The sequence below is a fragment of the Setaria italica genome, chromosome II (genome assembly GCF_000263155.2).
Source record: "Setaria italica strain Yugu1 chromosome II, Setaria_italica_v2.0, whole genome shotgun sequence".
Classification (NCBI taxonomy): Eukaryota; Viridiplantae; Streptophyta; class Magnoliopsida; order Poales; family Poaceae; genus Setaria; species Setaria italica.
In genome coordinates, this window is record NC_028451.1 from 2,771,382 (window position 1) to 2,790,978 (window position 19,597).

Below are 19,597 nucleotides of genomic sequence, written 5' to 3' on the forward strand. Positions count from 1 at the left end.
CACCAACAACAATTCCTCGCAAACACCAAACAGAAGGGCACCAGTCTGGGAATATTATGAGCCGGATTTGGTCGAGATAGATGGTGTCCTAAAAGCAATTTGCAAGTACTGTGGAACAAAGTTGACTGCGAACAGAAAATCAGGTACAAACAGCCTTCGAACTCACATTGCAGAGCATTGCCCCACAATCCCTAGTGATGATAGGAACAAATTTGTCGCCACAATGAAGAAAAAGCCTTTAGATAGTTCATTCACCTTTAATCAACAGAGAAGTCGTGACTTGATGATTGCATGGTGTGTTAGAGCTGATGTAGCATTCAATAAGTTTGATGATGAAGGGTTTGAGCCTTGGATGGAATCATTGCAACCTGCATTTAGATGCATAGGGCGACAAATGATTCGTAATGAATGTGTTGCTAAGTTTTAGAGAGCAAAGATAGAATTGCGAAGTGAACTTCAGAGTCTTAACTCTCGCATTTGCTTCACATCTGATCTTTGGACATCAAACCAAAAGTTGGGATATATTTGTGTGACAGCTCACTATATTGGCCCTGATTTTGTTTTGAAGAAAAAGGTAATTGCATTTAAGGATCTGAAGTATCCACATACGGGTGTAGCTATTGAGGAAGCCATTACAACTGTTCTAACAGATTATGGTATCAAAGAGAAGATGTTTACCATCACACTCGATAATGCAACAAATAACAAGGCAGCTTGTGATCTTTTGCAAGAAAGCGGAAAGTCTGACATGTTATTTGGTGGTGAGCATCTTCTTGTTAGATGTTGTGCTCATATACTCAACATTCTTGTCCAAGATGGTATGCACATTGTTAGTGCTATGATAGAGTTGATAAGAGACCTGATTAGGCACATTAACTCATCACCATCGCGTATCCAGGATTTCAATGAGATAGCTCAAAGGGAATGTCTTGCTGCAAAGGCTGGTTTAGTCCTTGATGTTCCCAACCGTTGGAACTCAACCCATGCCATGATTATGGAGGCAGTAAAGTACAAGATCGTCTTGAAGCGATATGCCCAAGCAAATCAGCAACCATTTCCAACTGAAGATGAGTTTAGCAAAGTTGAGTATATTGGTGAGTTTCTTGGAGTTTTTGAAGAAACTACCAGGGCGTTCTCAGCTGATAGATACGCTACTTCCCACATGTTCCTGGATAATGTGCTTTGTATCCATCAAACTCTAAATAGTCCAGAATGGTACAAGGATGAGGTTATCATAGATTTGGCAAAAGCAATGGAGAGGAAATTTGATAAGTATTGGAATGGAAATTACAATATGGTCCTTGTTATTTGCAGCATACTTGATCCAAGAACAAAAGTTGACTTCTTAGACTTCTTTTATGAGAAGGTGTGCAGGAACTTTATTGACATTGACTTGAGCAAAAATCAGGCTAAAGAGTGGCTTCGCCTATATTTTAGGAAGTATGAAGAGGTTATTAGACAAAATGATACAAATGTAGTATCACAAACTGGTGCGTCCAGGAGCATGGTGAACCGTTCTCCAGTGCTAGTTCTTGGAAAAAGAAGACTAGAACAAGAATTTGCTGAATATAGGCATCAGAGGAGAGGGACTTGGATTGAAAAATCAGAACTTGATGCATATCTAGATGAACCACCAGTGAGAACAGATGAAAATTTTGAAATTCTAACTTGGTGGAAGACAAACTCCAACAAGTACCCTATGCTGTCAGCGATGGCACGCGATTTCTTAGCAATTCTACTCAGCACCGTTTCTTCTGAATCAGCATTCAGCTTGAGTGGTCGGATTCTTAGTGACAATCGAAGCTCAATGACACCAGAAACTCTTGAAGCTTTGGTCTGTTGCAAAGATTGGCTGTACAAGTATCCCACCAATGAAGGTAATTTTACTGCATATTAGTATGTTACTAAGACAGTTATATCTTTGCAACTTGTTACTGCATATACATGTACTGATGTCTCTAGTATGCCTCTTTGTATCTGCAGCCACCTGAGATAATGATGCCTCTTTGAGTTCGAAGAAGCTCAAATGAATCTTAAAGGTACCCAAACAATGTCCTCTGTGCTAACTCTTCATATAGTTAGCAGTCTACTACTTATTTGTTACTCTGTCCATTTTTGTGATGACAACATCTTAGAAAGTAGTCTTGGAACAAATTCAAAGTCTGAGTAAACACACATCATGCTTTTGAAATGGTCCTAGTATATGCAGGGAAATGCACTTATCATACAAATTCATATGGACAGAAATATGAAGATTGGAATGATGATAATTTGATTAACATAATTTCATAATTTATAGGTGGTGCATAATTTCAGCTATTAGCAACTGGCTCATAATTATAGATTCAAACAACTTTTAAATGTTGTATTTTTGGTAGTTGCATTTAAGGTTCAAACAACTTCAATTGAGATGTATAGAATCATCACCTCATTGGTATCAATCTTACTTACAACGGCATTGGTCTTCATACTGGAACCCTTGTATGATCATAGGTTCTGGATTTGAAAAGTTTGTCATGGTCAATGCTGGAAGCTAAATCAGAATCAGCTGAAGCAGTCTCATTTGCTGCATGTGCTGGTCATTCACTGGTAACCACCAAATGCTCTTTACACGTGGATTGAGTGAAATTGGCCATTTTTTCCCTATTGGTTAGCTTATAACTGTATAGTGTATTTGCATCTGGCTTTGCTATCTTCCAGATTCCATGGGGAAATAAGATCCTATGTCTTGCAGGACATAGCAGGGAACCTACAGAAAGTCTCAGTGGTTAGGATAATATGTTTCTTTTCTAACTACTCATTTCTCAGTGTAAAAGTTCCTATTTCAGTATTGCTTATGCAATGTATTTGTGACAGTTAAAGAGTTTGATCCACAAACCTGCACTTGGTCTTCCCTGCGTACTTATGGAAGCTCACCGGTATGATTATTCTGTTTGTATTTTATCATCAGAAAAGCTTCTACAGTATTTACACATTTTACCTTACCTGAAATTTGCTTGATTTATTTTCCAAATCTGTGCTGACATTTTTCTATTTACTTTAGAGCTCACGTGGTGGTCAATCAGTGACTCTTGTTGGCGACACTTTGGTTGTGTTTGGCGGGGAAGGTCATGGGAGATCACTTCTGAATGATCTGCACATTCTTGATCTTGAGACCATGACTTGGGATGAATTTGAGACCACGTAAGTTCTATGAAGAAAATTTGTTCAGTTGGCTAACTGACATTAGTAATTTTTTTGGTACAAATGATTGTATTTTTATGTTCTGGGTCTGGGTCCCTACTGGATAGGAATGGTCCTCCTTCCTGTTAATGTTGAACTGGTTTCTTATATAAATGTGGAGATCCAAACTTGAAAGTGACATGAGAATGATGCATATTTAGCTTGCAGTTGGTAATTACACTTGGTCTAGGACATGCGATGAAACTTGTATTATACTTGCTTTGCTTTGATGTGCAGGATCAATATTTGACTGTTTTAAAACAATGCTGTTGCTCTTCAAAGGCACTCCCCCTTCTCCAAGATCAGAGCATGTTGCTGCTTGCTTTGCAGAGCGATATCTTCTGATATTTGGTGGGGGGTCTCATTCTACATGTTTCAGTGACCTACATCTCCTTGACACACAGACAGTGAGAATTGATAGAAAAAAATGAGTAAATGAGTGCATGGCCCATTTTAGTTTGGTTGGGCAAGCTGTTTACCATTTTGATTATCAAGAGATCATTGGGAAGAAGTTAAAGAAACCAGGACGAGCAGCTAGAAGACAGGACTTCTGAAGTGTCTATTATGTAGATCAAGAGACTTGTTTTGTTTTTTTAACTGTAACTTAAGACACTTGGCTTAAGACACTTGTTTTTTTAGCTGTAGCTCTGGAAAAATAAATTAATGGCATGCAGCTGCCATGGGTACCCATTTTTATGGGGCGGGGTGGGGTGGGGTGATTAATTTATTTTTTGGGTGGGGTTGGGGCGGGTGATTATCCTTAGCTGTTGCGGTTAGGGGTGGGTGAGGGGCGGGTACACCCCCCACTAGCAGGGCTAACTAGACGTATATGGCACACAATGAGTATTTTTCTTTTTGCTGGGGAAAACGAGTGAAAAGTTGTGAAACATGCATGCACGCACGTACGTAAGTATCCATGTCATTATTTTCCAAGTGCTATAAGTATATTTTTTGTTCACTTTTTTCTTGAGCTGGTTAAAAGAGTTGACTACATACGACTTAAAAAACTAGGCACCCTTAGGGAAAAGACGAAAAGTGACTGGTTTATTGTTGTTTTTCAGCCGGTTTTTGCATGGTGGTTGTCGGTTCTATTTTTTGACGGAGATTAATTTAGTTGTTGGTTTAGTTGTTTTTTCTTTTGTATACTAAAAACAGAGAATCAGAGATGTACTTTTTTCATTTTATTTTATTGTTGGTTTTTTTTAAAATAATTTTATTGTTGGTTTAGCCGACTCTTTTTCTTTCGACAATTCGACGAGGAGGATTTCGGGCTTAAGTTTGGTCCGACTCTTTTTCTTTTTTGTCGTCAGAGAGGCTGGATTCTGTCGTGCTGTTGGCCTCAGAACACGGGCCCACCAAATTGACCATTAGACCCCGATCAAACTGTTTTTATACTAACAAATTATATATACGATGTCCCATGAGCTTTTTAGCCAGACAATAGCAAAGATAGAATCATAGAAGATAGGGTTTGATGAAATTACCTTGTTATTCTGTAATTATTTGACCTAATGTAGCGAACATGGCCTCATTAGGTCATAGTTTGTGATTTTGGTGATTGAGTGATAACATAGTCATTGGGACTAATGGTTTATCAAGTATGTGCCTTGTAGATTTTCTAGGTTCCAAGTATGCAAACCAAACTATGGCAAGGTTCAAATCATGGTATTCAAGCATCCAAGCCATGTCATCTTGATAGCCAAATCATGATATTCAAAAATTCAAGCTATGGTATTCAAGTGACCAAGCCATAGTATCTAGGATTATTCTATAGTATTCAACCATTCAAATGATAGAGCATCCAAATGATGGTATCTTTGATGTGCAAGTGGTGGTATTCAACACAGAAAAATCAGTACCATCAGATGTTCCGATGGTCCACCGGAGCAAGCATCAAAGCAATTGGTACAACGCGTAGATGACTGACTGAGTGAAGACCATCGAATGTTCCGATGGGTGGTTTTCTGAAAGTGTCGGATCAATTCTGAGGAGAAGGCTTGGAAGACAAAGGAAATCCTATAGCATCGGATGATCCGATGGTAGGCCAAGGTAAGCATTGGACAAAGCATATTTACTTTGCAAAGTTCCAGAGAGGTTTTGGCCAGAAACCCTTCAGCACCGGATGTTTCGACGGTGCGTCGAATGAAGCGTCGGATGAAGCATCAGATGAATTTTGGATGTGTTAGTGAAGGACTTGGGCATAGGGGAGTCAACGGCTAGTTGCACCGGATGTTCTGATGCATGCTAAAAATAGACCATTGGAACATCCGATGGTATACTTTAACTAGCCGTTGGAGCAATGGCTCTTTGTGTCCTTGGGCTATTTATACCCCCTCCACTCGCCCCTTTGGGGTTGCTGGATGAAGTTGAAGTGTGCAGGAGTCCATTGAAATGCAAGACACATCAAGAACACATCCAAGCCACCAAAAGTGCTTAAGTGATCTATCAAAGGCTTAGCACAAGCTTAGAAGAGTGATTAGTGATAGGATATGATAGGCCTAGAGATGAGTGAGTGCAAGGTGTGCATATCTTGTAATTAGGTCCTAGAGTGAATCACACTGTACAAGAGGTGTGATCGGTGCCTTGGAGTCTTGGTGACTCGCCGGCAAGTCTTCGACCCTCCAGCTTGGTGTGGAGCGGCGGCGGTAGTGATGGCGACGACGACCATGTGCGGGGGACGTGGAGACACCCTTCCTTCGTGGAGCAGCTCCTTAGTGGAGACGGCATCAAGGTGACCGGGAAATTTGGCATGAGCCTTTGTGGCCGAGCCTTTGTGGCAAGTCAAGGGGTGTCCTAAAAGAGACTTGGTGATCGGAAAGCAATACTCTTGTGTGAGTGCTTCAACAACGTGGACTAGTGGTGGCTTAGTGTCAAAAAGTTTGCTTCTCCTCATCCCTTTCTTTACGTTTCTGCATTCCATACATGCAACTTGTGTGCTTTTACTTCCTTAGTATAGTATCTTGCTAGGATTGGCTCTAAATTGCAAAATTTGTTTTGGGATGAGAGTTTCACACTATATCAACTTTAGTTGCACATCTAGATAGCTTGATCTAGTTTATGTTTGATGCAATTAGTGGAAGTCATCATAAGTTTAAGTTTTAAGTTTGCCTAATTCACCCCCTCCCCCTCTTAGAAAAATTGGTCCACAACATTATGAAAAATTGCACTCCGGTCCTTAGAAAAATTGATATTCGTAATTTGCTTGTCCTAAATATTATATATTTTTATATATTTAAGAACGAGGAGAGTACTGCGTAACCACCTAATGTGAACATAAGAAAGTGAAATTCATCGTAGCACAAACCATCGGTCAAATAAACTAAGACGAACCCCCTGCAATCTGGAAGAAGTGGTGATGGGATTGCTAGGTCTAGATTGCCGGCCATTACTGGAACTGTTTCCTTTTAGGGGCACGCGCGTATACGTGCCCCTGCAATCTCGTAGCAGGCAAGGTGCAGTACTGCACAGAACACACAGGTTGCATGCATGGCACGTCGATTGATCCGATCCAGATGATCGATCGATGAGATGACGACGCACATACCTGAGAACAGAGAGACGGCGGCGGCGACAAACCGGAGGCCGGAAGAGCCTCGTGATCAGGAGTCGTCATGGCAGGCGGGAGCAGGATCTGGATGGGATCGGAGGAGTACGTGGGAGCGGCTAGGGCTTATTGCTTGCTTCTTCAAATGTTCGTGTTTCTTCCTTTAACAATGTATCTAAGTTTATTTCTTTTCTTAGCGAGGGGGGCATGGCTCGATGCACTGGCAAAGTCCGGTCTCTGTACGTGCTGATTCGCCTTAGGCCATCATGGCCACCTACGAGTGGTTTTTCCGCCACGCTAAACTGAAGCATTCTGGTGCGATCGATGTCCTTCGGCGCTCTTCCATTGATCAACCAAACGTACGATCATTCCAAAACTTTATTCGTTTGCCGATGATGCCAACCGTCATGGCATTCTGGTTGAAACAGGCCAATACTAACCCATATTAGTTCTTAATTTGGATGAAAATGGAGGACAGAAGTGAGTTTGACCACCAATTTTGAACGAACAAGATTGTGCCTATTTCATTGAAAAGTTTGATCATCATTTGAGCATCCAGGCCACGCGAGAAGTCCACACTAGTAGAGAATTGGCCTTTAGTCCCGGTTGGTAGGGTGCAAATCTCCCGAAAATCCATCCGGGATAAACCAACCCGGACAAAAGGGGGGTCTTTTATCCCGGGTCACTCAACCGGGACAAAAGACCCCCCTTTTATCCCGGTTGGTAATAGCTGCCGTGGTGACCCATTTTATCCTAGTTGGTGTTTCCAACCGGGATAAAAGGCCTCTCAGGGTCTTTTTTTCCCACTAGCCTTTGCAACCGGGATAAAAGGTCCCGATTGGTGAGCCCACCACCAGTGACCGAGCTTTAGTCCCGGTTGGTGAACTTTTTGTCCCGGGTCAACTTTAAACCGAGACAAAAGGGGGCGCATCGAAAGCCAATTCTCTACTAGTGCCACCTTTCCATCCGGGTAAGCGTGCACCAATTTTATCAATGAAAACCTGCGCATCTTCTCTTCTTGTCCTGCCGATGTGCAAGGGCAACCCGATGGAGGTAGTATTTGCACGGAAATTGACCAATTTTGCCCTAGAAACTAGCGTCATACTCATACTATGCGATAGAATTCAGACCTTCTTTTTTCGAAAGTTCAGACTTTTGTATGTTGGTCATGGACTTACATGGTCTGAGAATACGGCAGACTTTTGTAGAGCCTTACACAACATTACAGGGCATCATATCAAACAGACTGTTGATGAATACTCCATCTCTGAGGCTAGAATTAGCCCACAACCGCAATGCAATTCTGCAACAAAGCAAGGTTCGAGAAATAAAAAGGTGATCGACATCAATCTCAAAATGGGGCACCACCATGTGTGCACAGAGACACACCGCTATCAATCAAACAATTGCATCAGCAGAAGTAGCTTCTTCAGCGCCGCTGTCTTCACTCACCATGTGGCCTACGGCTGACGATCCAGGATAAAAAGAAAAAGGATGATACCAGCACAACCGCACGCGCTATGGATCATCACGTAGCCGATACCACTAGCCGCGCCCTTGATCAACCGCTGCAAGATCCCTCCTGCAGACCTCTTGTCGATGGCCGCCTCTCTAGAATTCAAAACATAAGACGAATTGAAGGCATGCATGTGGATTCAATCAACACACATGTTAAATGATAATGATTGGATTGCGGCTGTCTTATTCGAGTTTAAGTAAAAAGCATGTGTTAGTTGTTGATGGTGGCGGCTTTGATGACTTAGCATCAATTTACCTTGCGCCTTCAGCTTTGATCCTAGCTACCTCGTCTTTTATAGCCGTAGCTAGGTCGTCGTCAATCTCCATCCCTGCATCCTTTAAAATCTTGAACAAATGATGATGATTGTCGTCAGCCACCTCCTCCCTAGCAACATCGGCTTGAGCTCCATCGTCGTCGGCCTGCAATACTAGTAGTTATCATTCGAGATTCGGTTGCTAGCTCTAGCCTCTAGATCGATCGCGCCGTTAGTTTTAACCAATGTACAATGCTAGCAGTAGCAGTTTATATACGATGCAAGCCGCGTTCGGGCGATGCGTGGATCTCAGTTGGCGGTGAGGCCCAAGAACTAGTCTAGTAGCTCGCGGGCTCGCGGCCTCGGCGCTGATCGAGAGCTTTAATTTGTTGACGTGCTCCATGCCTCCATGCACGGTGATCGATGAAAAGATCGAGTAATTGCGCTGTTGCAGCAGAAGGCCGGCGTACCTGAGAGATGGCCGGCGACGACTCGCCGGTGCCCGGATCCATGGGGGACGAGACGAGACGAGACGAGACGAGACGAGCGACCACGGGCGGCACCGGAGGGCGGCGGCGTGGCGGCTGCCTAGGGCTCTGCTAGCTGCCTGCTGCTTTCTCTTCTTGGTCGGGGGGCTTTGATTTCTTCCCCTTTATGTGGTTGGCGAGGTAGGTGGGCCTCAGGTTAGGTTTCGGCCCATTCAACAGGAGCCCAGCCTTATCCTCAGCCCAAACACCCTCTCCAAAAAGGAAAATCCCGAGCCCACACAACGGAATACACGAGGTGCGTGCACGCACGGACACGGTCGGTCTCGCCGTCTCCTGCTCCAACTCCGCGTCTCCGGGTTTTATATCCGCGGTTGACTCGACCGACCCGAGCGCGTCGACCAGACCACCACCAAGCCCACCCGGCCTGCCGGATAGCAGAGGGCAGAGCAGAGGAGAGGACGCGCACGCCATGTCAGGTTCGTCCGCCAGCTCCTCGCTCCCCCCCTTCCCCACCTCTAGATCCCCAAATTCGTGCCCGATTTTCTCGATTGGTCCGCTCGATTCGGCGCGGGATAGCCCGCTTCCTCGATCGCCCGAGCGAATCGTACCGCGGGTTTGCTCCATCCGGGGCCTGATTTGTGCCCCGAGCTGCCGGGGAACGCTGGAGTTTCGTTTGCTTGTTTGCCCCAGTCTTCCTTCCCGCGTACAGGAAGAGGAGGGATTTTGGGGGTGGGGGGGGGGGGGGGGGGGGGGGGGGGGGCGTGGAGTCGTGGGGTTTCGCTAGGTTGATTAGGCTGGGAGATAGGTCCTCCTGGTGGGCGAGGGGTTCGGTGATGCTGCATCTGTGGGATGGTGTGGTGCCGGTTAATTTCTGCTATGTAGGTTGTTTGGGTTAGCTCGTGGAAAACCATGGGGTGCAATGAGATGTGGTTTTGCACGCCTCGTGATCTGGGGGGCCTGGCCCTTACTAGTCCATTCATGTTCAGAACTGAACTGGATCAAACCGCTGTTTGTTCCACAAAACACAAATGATAATAGTGATGGTGTGCTGTGCGGCAATTGAATGAGGCACCCAGCTTATTATCCTCTTAAGGGCCTGTTTGGCAACCAAGTGTTAAAATTTAACACCTGTCACATCGGATGTTTGGATGCTAATTAGGAGTATTAAATATAGGCTAATTACAAAACTAATTGCACAGATGAAGTGTAATTCACGAGACGAATCTATTAAGCCTAATTAGTCCATGATTTGACAATGTGGTGCTACAGTAACCAATTGCTAATGATGGATTAATTAGGCTTAATAGATTCGTCTCGCGGATTAGCACAGGGTTCTGCAATTAGTTTTATAATTAGCTCATATTTAGTTCTCCTAATTAGCATCCGAACATCCGATGTGACACTGTTAAAGTTTAACACCTCGTATCCAAACACCCCCTAAGATTTTTTTTTTCCTGGGGTCCTTGTGTTCATGCATCCTTCTGCGTGGCCGTCAGGAACCATTTTAGCCACTGTGCACGCTTTACTTTTCTGCTAAAATGAATCACTGCCAGTCCGGCTCAATTTTGAGAGCTGCTGCCATGCTCTCAAGTTGTTCGTCAGAATTGTGCCTGGCATAATCTCTTGGACTTTGTTAATGGTTGAGATGGTTTCTGATGTTAGCGTGTATATAAATGCACTCTACAGGCTCGCCGCCAAAGCCATGGGAGCGTTCTGGAGGTGAGGGCACGGCTGGTCCGGCACCTTTCAAGCCTCCATCTGGTGGCAGCACCAGCGATGTCGTCGAAGCCTCTGGCACTGCTAAACCTGGAGAAAACGTCTCCGCGGCAGAACGGAATGCCTCTGGCAATGTAAATAGCACTGTCTCGAGGCCTGTGCCGCAACGGCCTTGGCAGCAGACAGGCTACGGAAACACCTATGGAGGTAATCTCAACGTTTCCAAAGTTACTTGTCTGATTGTCTTAGGAAACACAGCTTCAGAGTTCGGACTTTGACAGTTGCTTTTCAGGTGCAGGATATGGATCCAACATGTATAGTTCGTACGGTGGATACGGCAACAGTTATGGTACTGGTGGGCTCTATGGAAACAGCATGTACTCGAGTTACGGAGGTGGTTATGGTGGAGGCATGTACGGTGGTGGCGGGATGTATGGTGGAGGCATGTACGGTGGTGGCGGGATGGGAGGATATGGTAGTTACGGCATGGGTGGAATGGGTGGCATGGGTGGTATGGGAATGGGTCCTTATGGTAATCAGGATCCAAATGCAATGGGCCCTCCGGCATCACCGCCAGGTTTCTGGGTGTCCTTCCTTCGAGTGGTAAGATACTTATTCATGATACATGCCATTAATCATTACTGTGAATCCTTAAAATTGATTAAACATGTATTTTATCTGAGGTGTTGATTATGAGCATTTGTAGCATTACCAGGGTTCCAAAATGTCCAATAGTCAGATTCACTCCCCCAAATTATTTCTAGAAGGACCAAAGCCACCCAACCTTAATTCTTACCCCCTTGTGAATCCAAAATACTCCCTTTCATGTACCCTGAAATCCAGGCTGTTATAAATTCTGAGCAGGGTGAACCTATTTCTGTAATTGTAGTTACATGGGTCCCTAAGTTATTTACACCATTTTATTTTTTTTAAAAAAATATTTATGCTGATGTTTGCCATTTCTGTTCACGCTTAGTTCACTGTTGTAATATGTGTGCTTCATCATAATGGAATTATTATATTTGGCCATATTTAGTAGTACTTTTTAGGGGTAATTTATCCCCTCTCAGAAATATGCAATTGTAATTAAGTTATGTATCTTTGTTACAAAGTGTTTGTTCAAGAACCACCACTTTTTTTCATGCTTTAAGTCACACTTAATCTGTTAAGGACAGCACTTTTAACTGGTTTCAATGACTGCAGATGCATGGTGTCGTTAATTTCTTTGGGCGAATCTCGTTTCTTGTTGAACAGAATACTCAAGCATCCTATTTTTTCATGACAGCCATGTTGCAGGTACTGTTGTCCTACAATTTCTCTTGTCGTGTTAGTTTTCAAATAAGTTGTTCATCTTATACTGACATTGCTGCAATCATCATGGTGTCAGCTCTTTGATCGATCTGGTATGCTCTATGGCGAGCTTGCACGTTTTGTGCTGCGTCTGCTAGGAGTCAAAAGAAAGCCAAAGAAGGGCAGCCTTCAGGGACCAGAGGCCCCGGCGTTTGAGGGACCCAGCCAGCCGTTCATGGAGGCACCGAAAGGTGGAAACAACTGGGACAACGTCTGGGGAAATTAAGATGCCTGCGTGCACAGTAAGATTTATCATATAGAAATACATACAGTTTAAGAAGCAAAACACAGGACTTGCCTATCTTTTGGATCAGAAAAGAGGATTCCAGTTCGGATATCTGTTTGCGGCGGGGACTAGGGGAAGTTGTGAAGAAATTGCTGTGCATATTCTGTCTTTCACAACTTTGCGTTGCTTTGGCCCATCACACCAGCAGAGTTTCATCGCGACTGTAACCCTGATGAAGATCGGTTTACCAGTACGCTGATTTGTAGCTGCTGTTGTGGTAGGTGGGTATTGGTTGTATATCTCTCTGGGTATAGTTGCCGTGAAGAGAGTACAGTAAATGTATGTGTACCTTTACCATCTTATCTAATTTGGCTTTGAACCCTTCTGTTGTGAACTTGTGATGTGCCTTTTTTGAGAGTATGCTTGATCACTGAACTGTCACAGTAGCATACTAGCATGAAGACTGGAATTCTTATCCATGAACTTGGTCGATATTTGTGCCTTTAGGCAATTCTTTGCTGAATCATGTCAGTTGCCCGGCAAAAAAACTGACAGCAGCCCAAAAGATAGCTGCAACGGTGAGGTCACAGACGAAGAATTCCTGTATTTATTTTCTTACTTATTATATGGATTGTCACGTGACCTATGGTGGACTGTCACGCGACCTACGGTGGATCAGCATCATCCCTTGCCAGTAATCTAACCGTAAGCTGACAGAGTGCCACGTAGGAAGCAGGCACGCCTCTGATAAACCCTGAAAACAAACTGCTGCAGTTGTCTTATCTTGAACAAGACGAAAAAGCATTCTGAAAAGAGAGAGATCCTGAAAGCCGGGAGCATTTTTTTGTGACAAGGAGAAGAGATAAACCTGCCGAAAATTTTGGTTTCAGAAATAAGTCCTCTGTTTTCCTGGGGACGGGACGCGAGCAGCCGCGGTGCAGAAGCGGATGAGGAAGCAGTGTAGGAGAGCCACCCTCTCTCTCTCTCTCTCTCTCTCTCTCTCTCTCTCTCTCTCTCTCTCTCTCTCTCTCTCTCTCTCTCTCTCTCTCTACAACTCCACGGAAATAATTCTCTCTCTCTCTCTCTCTACAACTCCACGGAAATAATTCTGGTTGCTTTGTCCCTACGTGCAGCAGCTCCAAGACTGACGACCTCATCTCTAGTGTTACTCTCATCCCCACCGCACCTCCATTTCTTGCTCCTCCTGCTCTCTCAGACCCCCTGTACCTGCAGGGGACAGGCAGCCACAGCCTACTGCAAAGGTAAGACAAATCCATCACCGTCTTCAGCAGATGAATCGCTTGTACAAGCTTTGGATATGTCTAGGTGAATTCTTGGCTCAGTAACAGTCCGGTTCCGTGCCACGCAGCGGAAGAAGAGTTGAGGTTTCGCGAGGTTCCTGCCAAGATGGAGATCACCAATGTCATGGAGTACCAGGCCATCGCCAAGCAGAAGCTGCCCAAGATGGCGTACGACTACTACGCGTCGGGCGCCGAGGACGAGTGGACGCTGAATGAGAACAGGGAGGCCTTCTCAAGGATCCTGTGAGCTCCTCCATCTCCCTTACCGACTTTGCCGTGCGTGTTTTCTGCTTGTGATTGCAATTTGCGATCCTAGTCATCATGCTTCAGTACGTCTAGGCCAGTTCTGCTCATCGATATCAGGCTCGACTACCCCTTTAATTTCCGTGAAATCTAACTTGTCTGTTTTTCTGGGATTCAAGAGCTCGATGCCCATCATGATTTCTCTGTTATAAACTCTGTTTTTTTTTTTTTGGCCAGGTTCCGCCCACGCATACTGATCGATGTGTCCAAGATTGACATGACCACAACTGTGCTGGGATTCAAGATCTCGATGCCCATCATGGTTGCTCCTACTGCCTTTCAGAAGATGGCTCACCCAGATGGTATGTCACAGTGATACTTCATTTTCTCTTGGTCGATTCATTCAGCTGTATGCTCCACACAACAGCATAACATGTTCACTACTATCGTCGAGCTGAAATTGGCATCTTTTCATCCTGCTTTTCAGGAGAGTTGGCGACCGCACGCGCCGCATCTGCAGCAAACACCGTAATGGTCGGTGAGATGTTCCCGTGGCTTGCAATAGAATTTCACGATAAACTGCACACAATAGCAGAGCTATGTAGCTATGGCTCATGAGACTGACGAAATGAACCTTCATGGCCTGTTCATTTTCAGACACTGTCGTCCTGGGCTACTTCAAGTGTTGAGGAGGTTGCCTCGACTGGACCGGGGATCCGCTTCTTCCAGCTCTATGTAAGCCACACTGACACTGCACTGATACTAGCATACTTAAGCACCTTCCTTCACTAGAGTAACCACTTAACTTACCAATAGTATTGCATTATTGCCATGAATCTTTGTAGGTCTACAAGGACAGGAAGGTGGTGGAGCAGCTTGTGAGGAGAGCTGAAAGGGCTGGATTCAAGGCCATCGCGCTTACTGTCGACACTCCGCGCCTTGGTCGCAGGGAAGCTGACATCAAGAACAGGTGAGCTGGCTTTACAGATAGATCTATTCACCTCACCTCAAAACAGCTGCACAGGGCTGGTGATGGTATTAGCCTACAATGTGCAGAAACAAGAATGAAAAATATTCATTTGTCAGATTTTTCTTCAGACAAGTAAGCTAATTGTGGCTGCTGTTGCTGCAGATTTGTTCTGCCACCCAACCTGACGCTCAAGAACTTCGAGGGCCTGGACCTCGGCAAGATGGACCAGGTAAACTGAGCAGAGCTCAAGGTTTTTAGAGCTTCCTTATGGCTACATTCTCATGGAACCTGTGTGTTCTGTGCAGGCTGCTGATTCAGGGCTGGCTTCGTATGTGGCCGGGCAAATCGACCGCACCCTGAGCTGGAAGGACGTCAAGTGGCTGCAGACCATCACCACGCTGCCGATCCTCGTCAAGGGAGTCGTCACTGCAGAAGACAGTAGGCCCTCTCTCATCCCTGAACAAGTTCAGAAATTGATCGAAACGCATGGTGGTTCAGTACTGAACTGACGTTGCGGACTGGCATTGCAGCGAGGCTGGCGGTGGAGAACGGCGCGGCGGGGATCATCGTGTCCAACCACGGCGCGCGCCAGCTGGACTACGTGCCGGCGACGATCACCGCGCTGGAGGAGGTAGTCAAGGCGGCCCGCGGGCAGCTCCCCGTCTTCCTTGACGGCGGCGTCCGCCGCGGTACTGACGTCTTCAAGGCGCTCGCCCTCGGCGCCGCCGGAATCTTCGTGAGTACCCCGATCCCGATCCGATCCATGCATATATTAGCTAGCCGTCTGAGTTGCTCTGCTGATCGGTGACCGCCGCAGGTCGGGAGGCCGGTGGTGTTCTCGCTGGCAGCGGCGGGCGAGGCCGGCGTGTCCAACGTGCTCAAGATGCTGCGGGACGAGTTCGAGCTCACCATGGCGCTCAGCGGCTGCACCTGCCTCGCCGACATCACCCGCAACCACATTATCACCGAATCTGACAAGCGCACCGTCATGCCGTCGCGCTTGTAAATACCTAGCATACTACGCCGCCCTCGCGCGAGGCTCGCCGTCACGCCGCCGTTCGTCCTCGCCGCCGGCCGCTATTGGGATTATGCATGCACGCATGCTCGATGATAGTATAATTTTGGACCGCGTATATGTTTGCTTCAAGGGATCGATTACTGTACCGTAAAATTAAATCTTACAGGTTACATGGACTGTAGTATTTGATCACAAAATGTTTCCTCCATACCATCATTCTGTGCGTGCCTATACATCTAGCTGTGTGACGAAGAACAAATTAAACAGCAATTCGCCTTCAAAAACGAAGCAGAACAGAACAACAAAACCCAATCAAATTCAAATCATATCCCAACGAACTAGCATATATGTACTGCGATCGCTATAATGCACGCCCCTCATGTCAAGAAAACTGAAATAAAAGAGAGCCCTTTCATTCATCTAGGAGTCTGTTGGTCAGTGTCTCATGATCGCCTGAGCATGCCTGCCGCCGGCGTAGGGCGGCGCGACGGCGCCGCCCGCCCTGGCCTTGCGCTTCTGCAGGAACAGCTGCAGCGACCGCTTCATGGACAGCCCCGAGACCACCTGCTGGTCGATCACCGGCGCGGCGGCCACGGCGGCGAAGCCCTGCCGGGAACTGGAAGGACCCGCAGCCGGCGCCACCTCCGCCGGTCTCACGTGGGCGCTGCTACTGCTGCCGCTGTCCTGCAGGTGGCGGTGCTGCTGCCGGTGGTGGTCCGCCGCCGCCGCCATGATCATCTCCTCGTTCGCCATGGATATGATCGCCCTCGCCTGCGCCAATCAATAGAACAGTAATTAGCAGTGGCAATAACACAAGTTTTCACTGCGCGTTAGAGATCACCTTTTTATGTACAAGCATGTAAAAAAAAACAGCAAAAACGATGAAGACGTGCGTACGTGCTCTTGCTGAAATTGACGTGCATACTGTATTCGCGAATCGCGATAACTGACTCGATTGTCGGAGTCAAAAAGGCGCTGCTTTTTCCCCCCTTTCTGTGTTGGTTCTGTGCGAGTTCGTCGTCGCGTCGTTTGCGTGTGTTTGCGTGTGTGTGTGGAGACGGAGACGACGACGGTGAGAAGACGAGGACAAGGTTTTGGGAGGAGGCCGAGTCTGAGACGGCGAGGCGTTTGCAGGAGTTGATCGTCGCAGCGCATGCAGCAGCAGCGTGCTGAATTGACGTGCGCGTAGGTCAACTGCTGCGCATCTACCAGCTGATGACGATGCTTTCTTCCCTAGCTGTCCCCTCCATGTAGCGCAGCACGCACGTGCGGAAATTGCTTCGTGGGAACTTTCAACGTAACCGTATCCCTGTATGGAAGATTCGGACCCAGCAATGACTGAGACCCCGGAGAGTCGGAGTCAAATTAACACGCAGTACTGCTATTTCGTTTTGATCGAACTAGCACGCGTGGTACTTTAAACAGGTAGAGTTTTTTCTTTGTGTGTACATGTGTGTATCTCAAGTGTTTTCTGAGAATAAAGCGATTAATTCCTTTTGTACTATGATGATATTTTTTTTAGGTCTTTGGAAAGAGTACCGGTTGATACAAATTAAGAAAAAAAACCAACTTTTACTTAACAAAACCAAATAGAACTTGCAATAATAATCTACAACTCCCTCCGTTCCAAATTATAATTCATTTTGGCTATTCCAGCGACATAACTTTTGCTATGTATCAAGACTTATTATATATCTAGACGCATATCAAAATCTATGTATCTAAAAAAGTTAAAACGAATTGTAATTTGGGATGAAGGATAAACAGCAAAAGAAAAAGATGTAGTAAACTCTAGTTTCTTGTCAATCAGGATTGTACTATATGACCAGGTGTACCGATTTGATTCTAGCTGGTTGCCTACTAGGTCAATACGCCAAATGAAAAGCGTAGTATATGGCCTTTTATTTTGAGGTAATAAGGTGCCAACTATGGAAGATTGGAGGATCTAGGAACAAATCATGCCACGCGTGATGCATCAGGTAGCATGAAGAAAGCTGCCGTACGCAATTGCCAAACAGATTTCCTCCTACAAACTGATACATCGCTGGAACAAAAATCATGCTCGGTATACGTAATTAATGGGGCATCAGTTGATGAATTACCTGGACCTCGGTGACGTCGACGGCGCACACCCGGCCGTTGTAGAAGATGGTCATGTTCCTCCTGCCCTCCGCCTCCGCCGCCGCCGCGGCCTGATGCCGTTCCTCCTCGGCCACCGCCATAGGCGCCGGCGGCGGAACGCTGGTACTGTCCCCTGTCCTCAGCCGCAGGCTGAGCTCGACCCCGCCGCCGCCGCTACTCCCGTCGCTCTCATCACCGCTGTCTCCTCCCTTGCCACCAGAACGACGACGCCACCGCCGCCCCGCTCCGGCGGCGACTTCCTTCCAGCCCTCCTCCATTGCTAGCAAGCTAGCCGGCCTCTTGACTCCAGCCGCCACTTCTGCTAGTCTTCTTCTGCCTCTCCCCTCGGCCGCTCCCTTCAACTCGTCGTCTTTCTTCCTCTGGCGCCGTGGTGGGCTGGCCCGCGTATATGTACTCAATCCTCTCCCTGTCGACTCCGCCTCTACCAAAGTGTGTGCGCGCGCGGGCGGCGTGGTTTGGTCCCGGGCTCCCGGCGCGCACGTGGAGAATGCGCGAGGGAGACGAGACGAGACGAGACGGGGTGGTGGAGAAGAAGAGAGAAACGGCGCGGCGGTGGCTGCTGGCTGCTGGCTGGCCGAGGCCGACTACTAGTAGTAGTGGGGTGCGGCGCCTTTATTTTGGTCTAGCATTTTCCCTCGTTGCTCCTACAGCTTTACTTTGCCCGTTTCAACGTGCTCCAAACTCTGGTTTTTTGCCTGCTCCGTTTGTCTAAACCACACAAACTAATCGAAATCAAAGACTTGACCCCCCATCTCTTTCTCTAATATCTCCCCTAATTGAAAACGTGTGCTTAATTTTGTCTCTCTTTAGTTCCTCTCAGATCAATCACTCACGCACAACTCGTACCAATTAATCCTACTCTTTTTTCTTCATTGTCGGCATGTTTTTTTCTTTTCCCCCACTTTTCAGTGGCGCGTTGCTGTCTTCTGTATGCTGCGTTGCTGTCTTCTGTATGCTGGTTGGTTTGTAACAGGCACATGCTTCTATATTTCTTTTCAAGGGGAAAAAAGTAGTACATGCAGATGTTTCTCAGTACTCTTTCTTTTCACCGTCAATCACGTTTAGACTGCCGGTGAGGCCCATTTTAACTAAGAGCACTCTCTAATTAATTACTTCCTCGATTCCAAATCGTAGGTCGTTTTAAGGTTTTTTAGATTCATAGATATTATTATACATCTAGATACAGCGTATGTCTAGGTGCATAATAATATCTATGAACCTAGAAAAATCAAATCGAGGGAGTAATTAATTAATTTGTCTTCCCTCCAATTTCAACTGCTGCCCGGCTGATGCGTTAGTGTCGTCGTCGTGGAATCTGATGCCTTTGAAATCCGGCTTGCAACTCCGTCACTGCAACAAGTCAATTTATGCAGAAGTAGCAATAAAATTACTTATAAATTACTTAAAAGATGTTGACTCCACCCACGCCACGAGGATCGTATCGAAAGTGAGAGATTGTTACCTCACCTTGCTCAAAAGCAAAAGGATCCTTGGTTGCATTGAAAATTTGAAATGGGTTCGATCTCATGCACCGACGAGTTTGAGAGAAAAAAAAAATCTTGTGGGGTTGTGGTGGCTGGTGCACCACGCTTCGGCTCTCTTATA

General features: G+C 46.2%; 5 protein-coding genes across 8 annotated transcripts; 4 read left to right on the plus strand and 1 right to left on the minus strand.

Moving 5' to 3' along the window:
- Positions 1-988: 988 nt before the first annotated feature.
- LOC111256274 (zinc finger BED domain-containing protein RICESLEEPER 2-like) lies at positions 989-1,991 on the plus strand. The gene is made up of 2 exons (XM_022824036.1): positions 989-1,877; positions 1,984-1,991. Exons 1-2 carry the CDS (start codon positions 989-991, stop codon positions 1,989-1,991), a joined length of 897 nt encoding a protein of 298 aa, XP_022679771.1.
- Positions 1,992-2,480: 489 nt separating this feature from the next.
- LOC111256275 (acyl-CoA-binding domain-containing protein 4-like) lies at positions 2,481-3,653 on the plus strand. The gene is made up of 5 exons (XM_022824038.1): positions 2,481-2,589; positions 2,701-2,767; positions 2,857-2,918; positions 3,044-3,183; positions 3,503-3,653. Exons 1-5 carry the CDS (start codon positions 2,524-2,526, stop codon positions 3,651-3,653), a joined length of 486 nt encoding a protein of 161 aa, XP_022679773.1. The 5' UTR covers positions 2,481-2,523.
- Positions 3,654-9,409: 5,756 nt separating this feature from the next.
- Positions 9,410-12,748, plus strand: LOC101763578 (peroxisomal membrane protein 13). Of its 3 annotated transcripts, none has more exons than XM_022823819.1 (5): positions 9,410-9,502; positions 10,713-10,949; positions 11,035-11,345; positions 11,946-12,038; positions 12,130-12,748. In XM_022823819.1, exons 1-5 carry the CDS (start codon positions 9,496-9,498, stop codon positions 12,316-12,318), a joined length of 837 nt encoding a protein of 278 aa, XP_022679554.1. In that variant the 5' UTR covers positions 9,410-9,495; the 3' UTR covers positions 12,319-12,748. The 3 variants fall into 3 exon arrangements, with proteins under 3 accessions (XP_022679554.1, XP_004955473.1, XP_004955472.1); XM_004955416.3 differs by having other exon boundaries at positions 11,041-11,345; XM_004955415.2 differs by lacking the exon at positions 9,410-9,502 and having other exon boundaries at positions 10,685-10,949; positions 11,041-11,345.
- Positions 12,749-13,250: 502 nt separating this feature from the next.
- LOC101764932 (peroxisomal (S)-2-hydroxy-acid oxidase GLO5) lies at positions 13,251-16,058 on the plus strand. The gene is made up of 11 exons (XM_004955418.2): positions 13,251-13,278; positions 13,452-13,580; positions 13,688-13,862; positions 14,100-14,224; positions 14,350-14,396; positions 14,520-14,597; positions 14,708-14,832; positions 14,995-15,061; positions 15,138-15,270; positions 15,363-15,568; positions 15,650-16,058. Exons 1-11 carry the CDS (start codon positions 13,266-13,268, stop codon positions 15,836-15,838), a joined length of 1,287 nt encoding a protein of 428 aa, XP_004955475.1. The 5' UTR covers positions 13,251-13,265; the 3' UTR covers positions 15,839-16,058.
- LOC101764522 (protein TIFY 5) lies at positions 15,999-18,570 on the minus strand. 2 transcript variants are annotated; one of them, XM_004955417.3, is made up of 2 exons: positions 17,953-18,570; positions 15,999-16,621 (listed from the first exon to the last, which is right to left on the minus strand). In XM_004955417.3, exons 1-2 carry the CDS (start codon positions 18,247-18,249, stop codon positions 16,286-16,288), a joined length of 633 nt encoding a protein of 210 aa, XP_004955474.1. In that variant the 5' UTR covers positions 18,250-18,570; the 3' UTR covers positions 15,999-16,285. The 2 variants fall into 2 exon arrangements, with proteins under 2 accessions (XP_004955474.1, XP_022679555.1); XM_022823820.1 differs by lacking the exon at positions 17,953-18,570 and adding an exon at positions 16,748-17,945.
- Between the last annotated feature and the right edge of the window lie 1,027 nt (positions 18,571-19,597).

What these genes read in the sequence shown, in the direction of transcription:
- LOC101764522 (XM_004955417.3), bottom strand. Translation starts at nt 18,249, where the DNA reads ATGGAGGAGGGCTGGAAGGAAGTCGCCGCCGGAGCGGGGCGGCGGTGG. An exon ending in TCGACGTCACCGAGGTCCAG is followed by an intron (nt 16,622 to 17,952) that starts GTAATTCATCAA and finishes TGATTGGCGCAG; the next exon opens with GCGAGGGCGATCATATCCAT.
- LOC111256275 (XM_022824038.1), top strand. Translation starts at nt 2,524, where the DNA reads ATGCTGGAAGCTAAATCAGAATCAGCTGAAGCAGTCTCATTTGCTGCA. An exon ending in CATGTGCTGGTCATTCACTG is followed by an intron (nt 2,590 to 2,700) that starts GTAACCACCAAA and finishes GCTATCTTCCAG; the next exon opens with ATTCCATGGGGAAATAAGAT. An exon ending in TGGGATGAATTTGAGACCAC is followed by an intron (nt 3,184 to 3,502) that starts GTAAGTTCTATG and finishes GTTGCTCTTCAA; the next exon opens with AGGCACTCCCCCTTCTCCAA.
- LOC101763578 (XM_022823819.1), top strand. An exon ending in GGGTGTCCTTCCTTCGAGTG is followed by an intron (nt 11,346 to 11,945) that starts GTAAGATACTTA and finishes CAATGACTGCAG; the next exon opens with ATGCATGGTGTCGTTAATTT. An exon ending in TCATGACAGCCATGTTGCAG is followed by an intron (nt 12,039 to 12,129) that starts GTACTGTTGTCC and finishes TCATGGTGTCAG; the next exon opens with CTCTTTGATCGATCTGGTAT.
- LOC101764932 (XM_004955418.2), top strand. An exon ending in ACCTCGGCAAGATGGACCAG is followed by an intron (nt 15,062 to 15,137) that starts GTAAACTGAGCA and finishes TGTTCTGTGCAG; the next exon opens with GCTGCTGATTCAGGGCTGGC. An exon ending in TCGGCGCCGCCGGAATCTTC is followed by an intron (nt 15,569 to 15,649) that starts GTGAGTACCCCG and finishes TGACCGCCGCAG; the next exon opens with GTCGGGAGGCCGGTGGTGTT.
- LOC111256274 (XM_022824036.1), top strand. Translation starts at nt 989, where the DNA reads ATGATTATGGAGGCAGTAAAGTACAAGATCGTCTTGAAGCGATATGCC.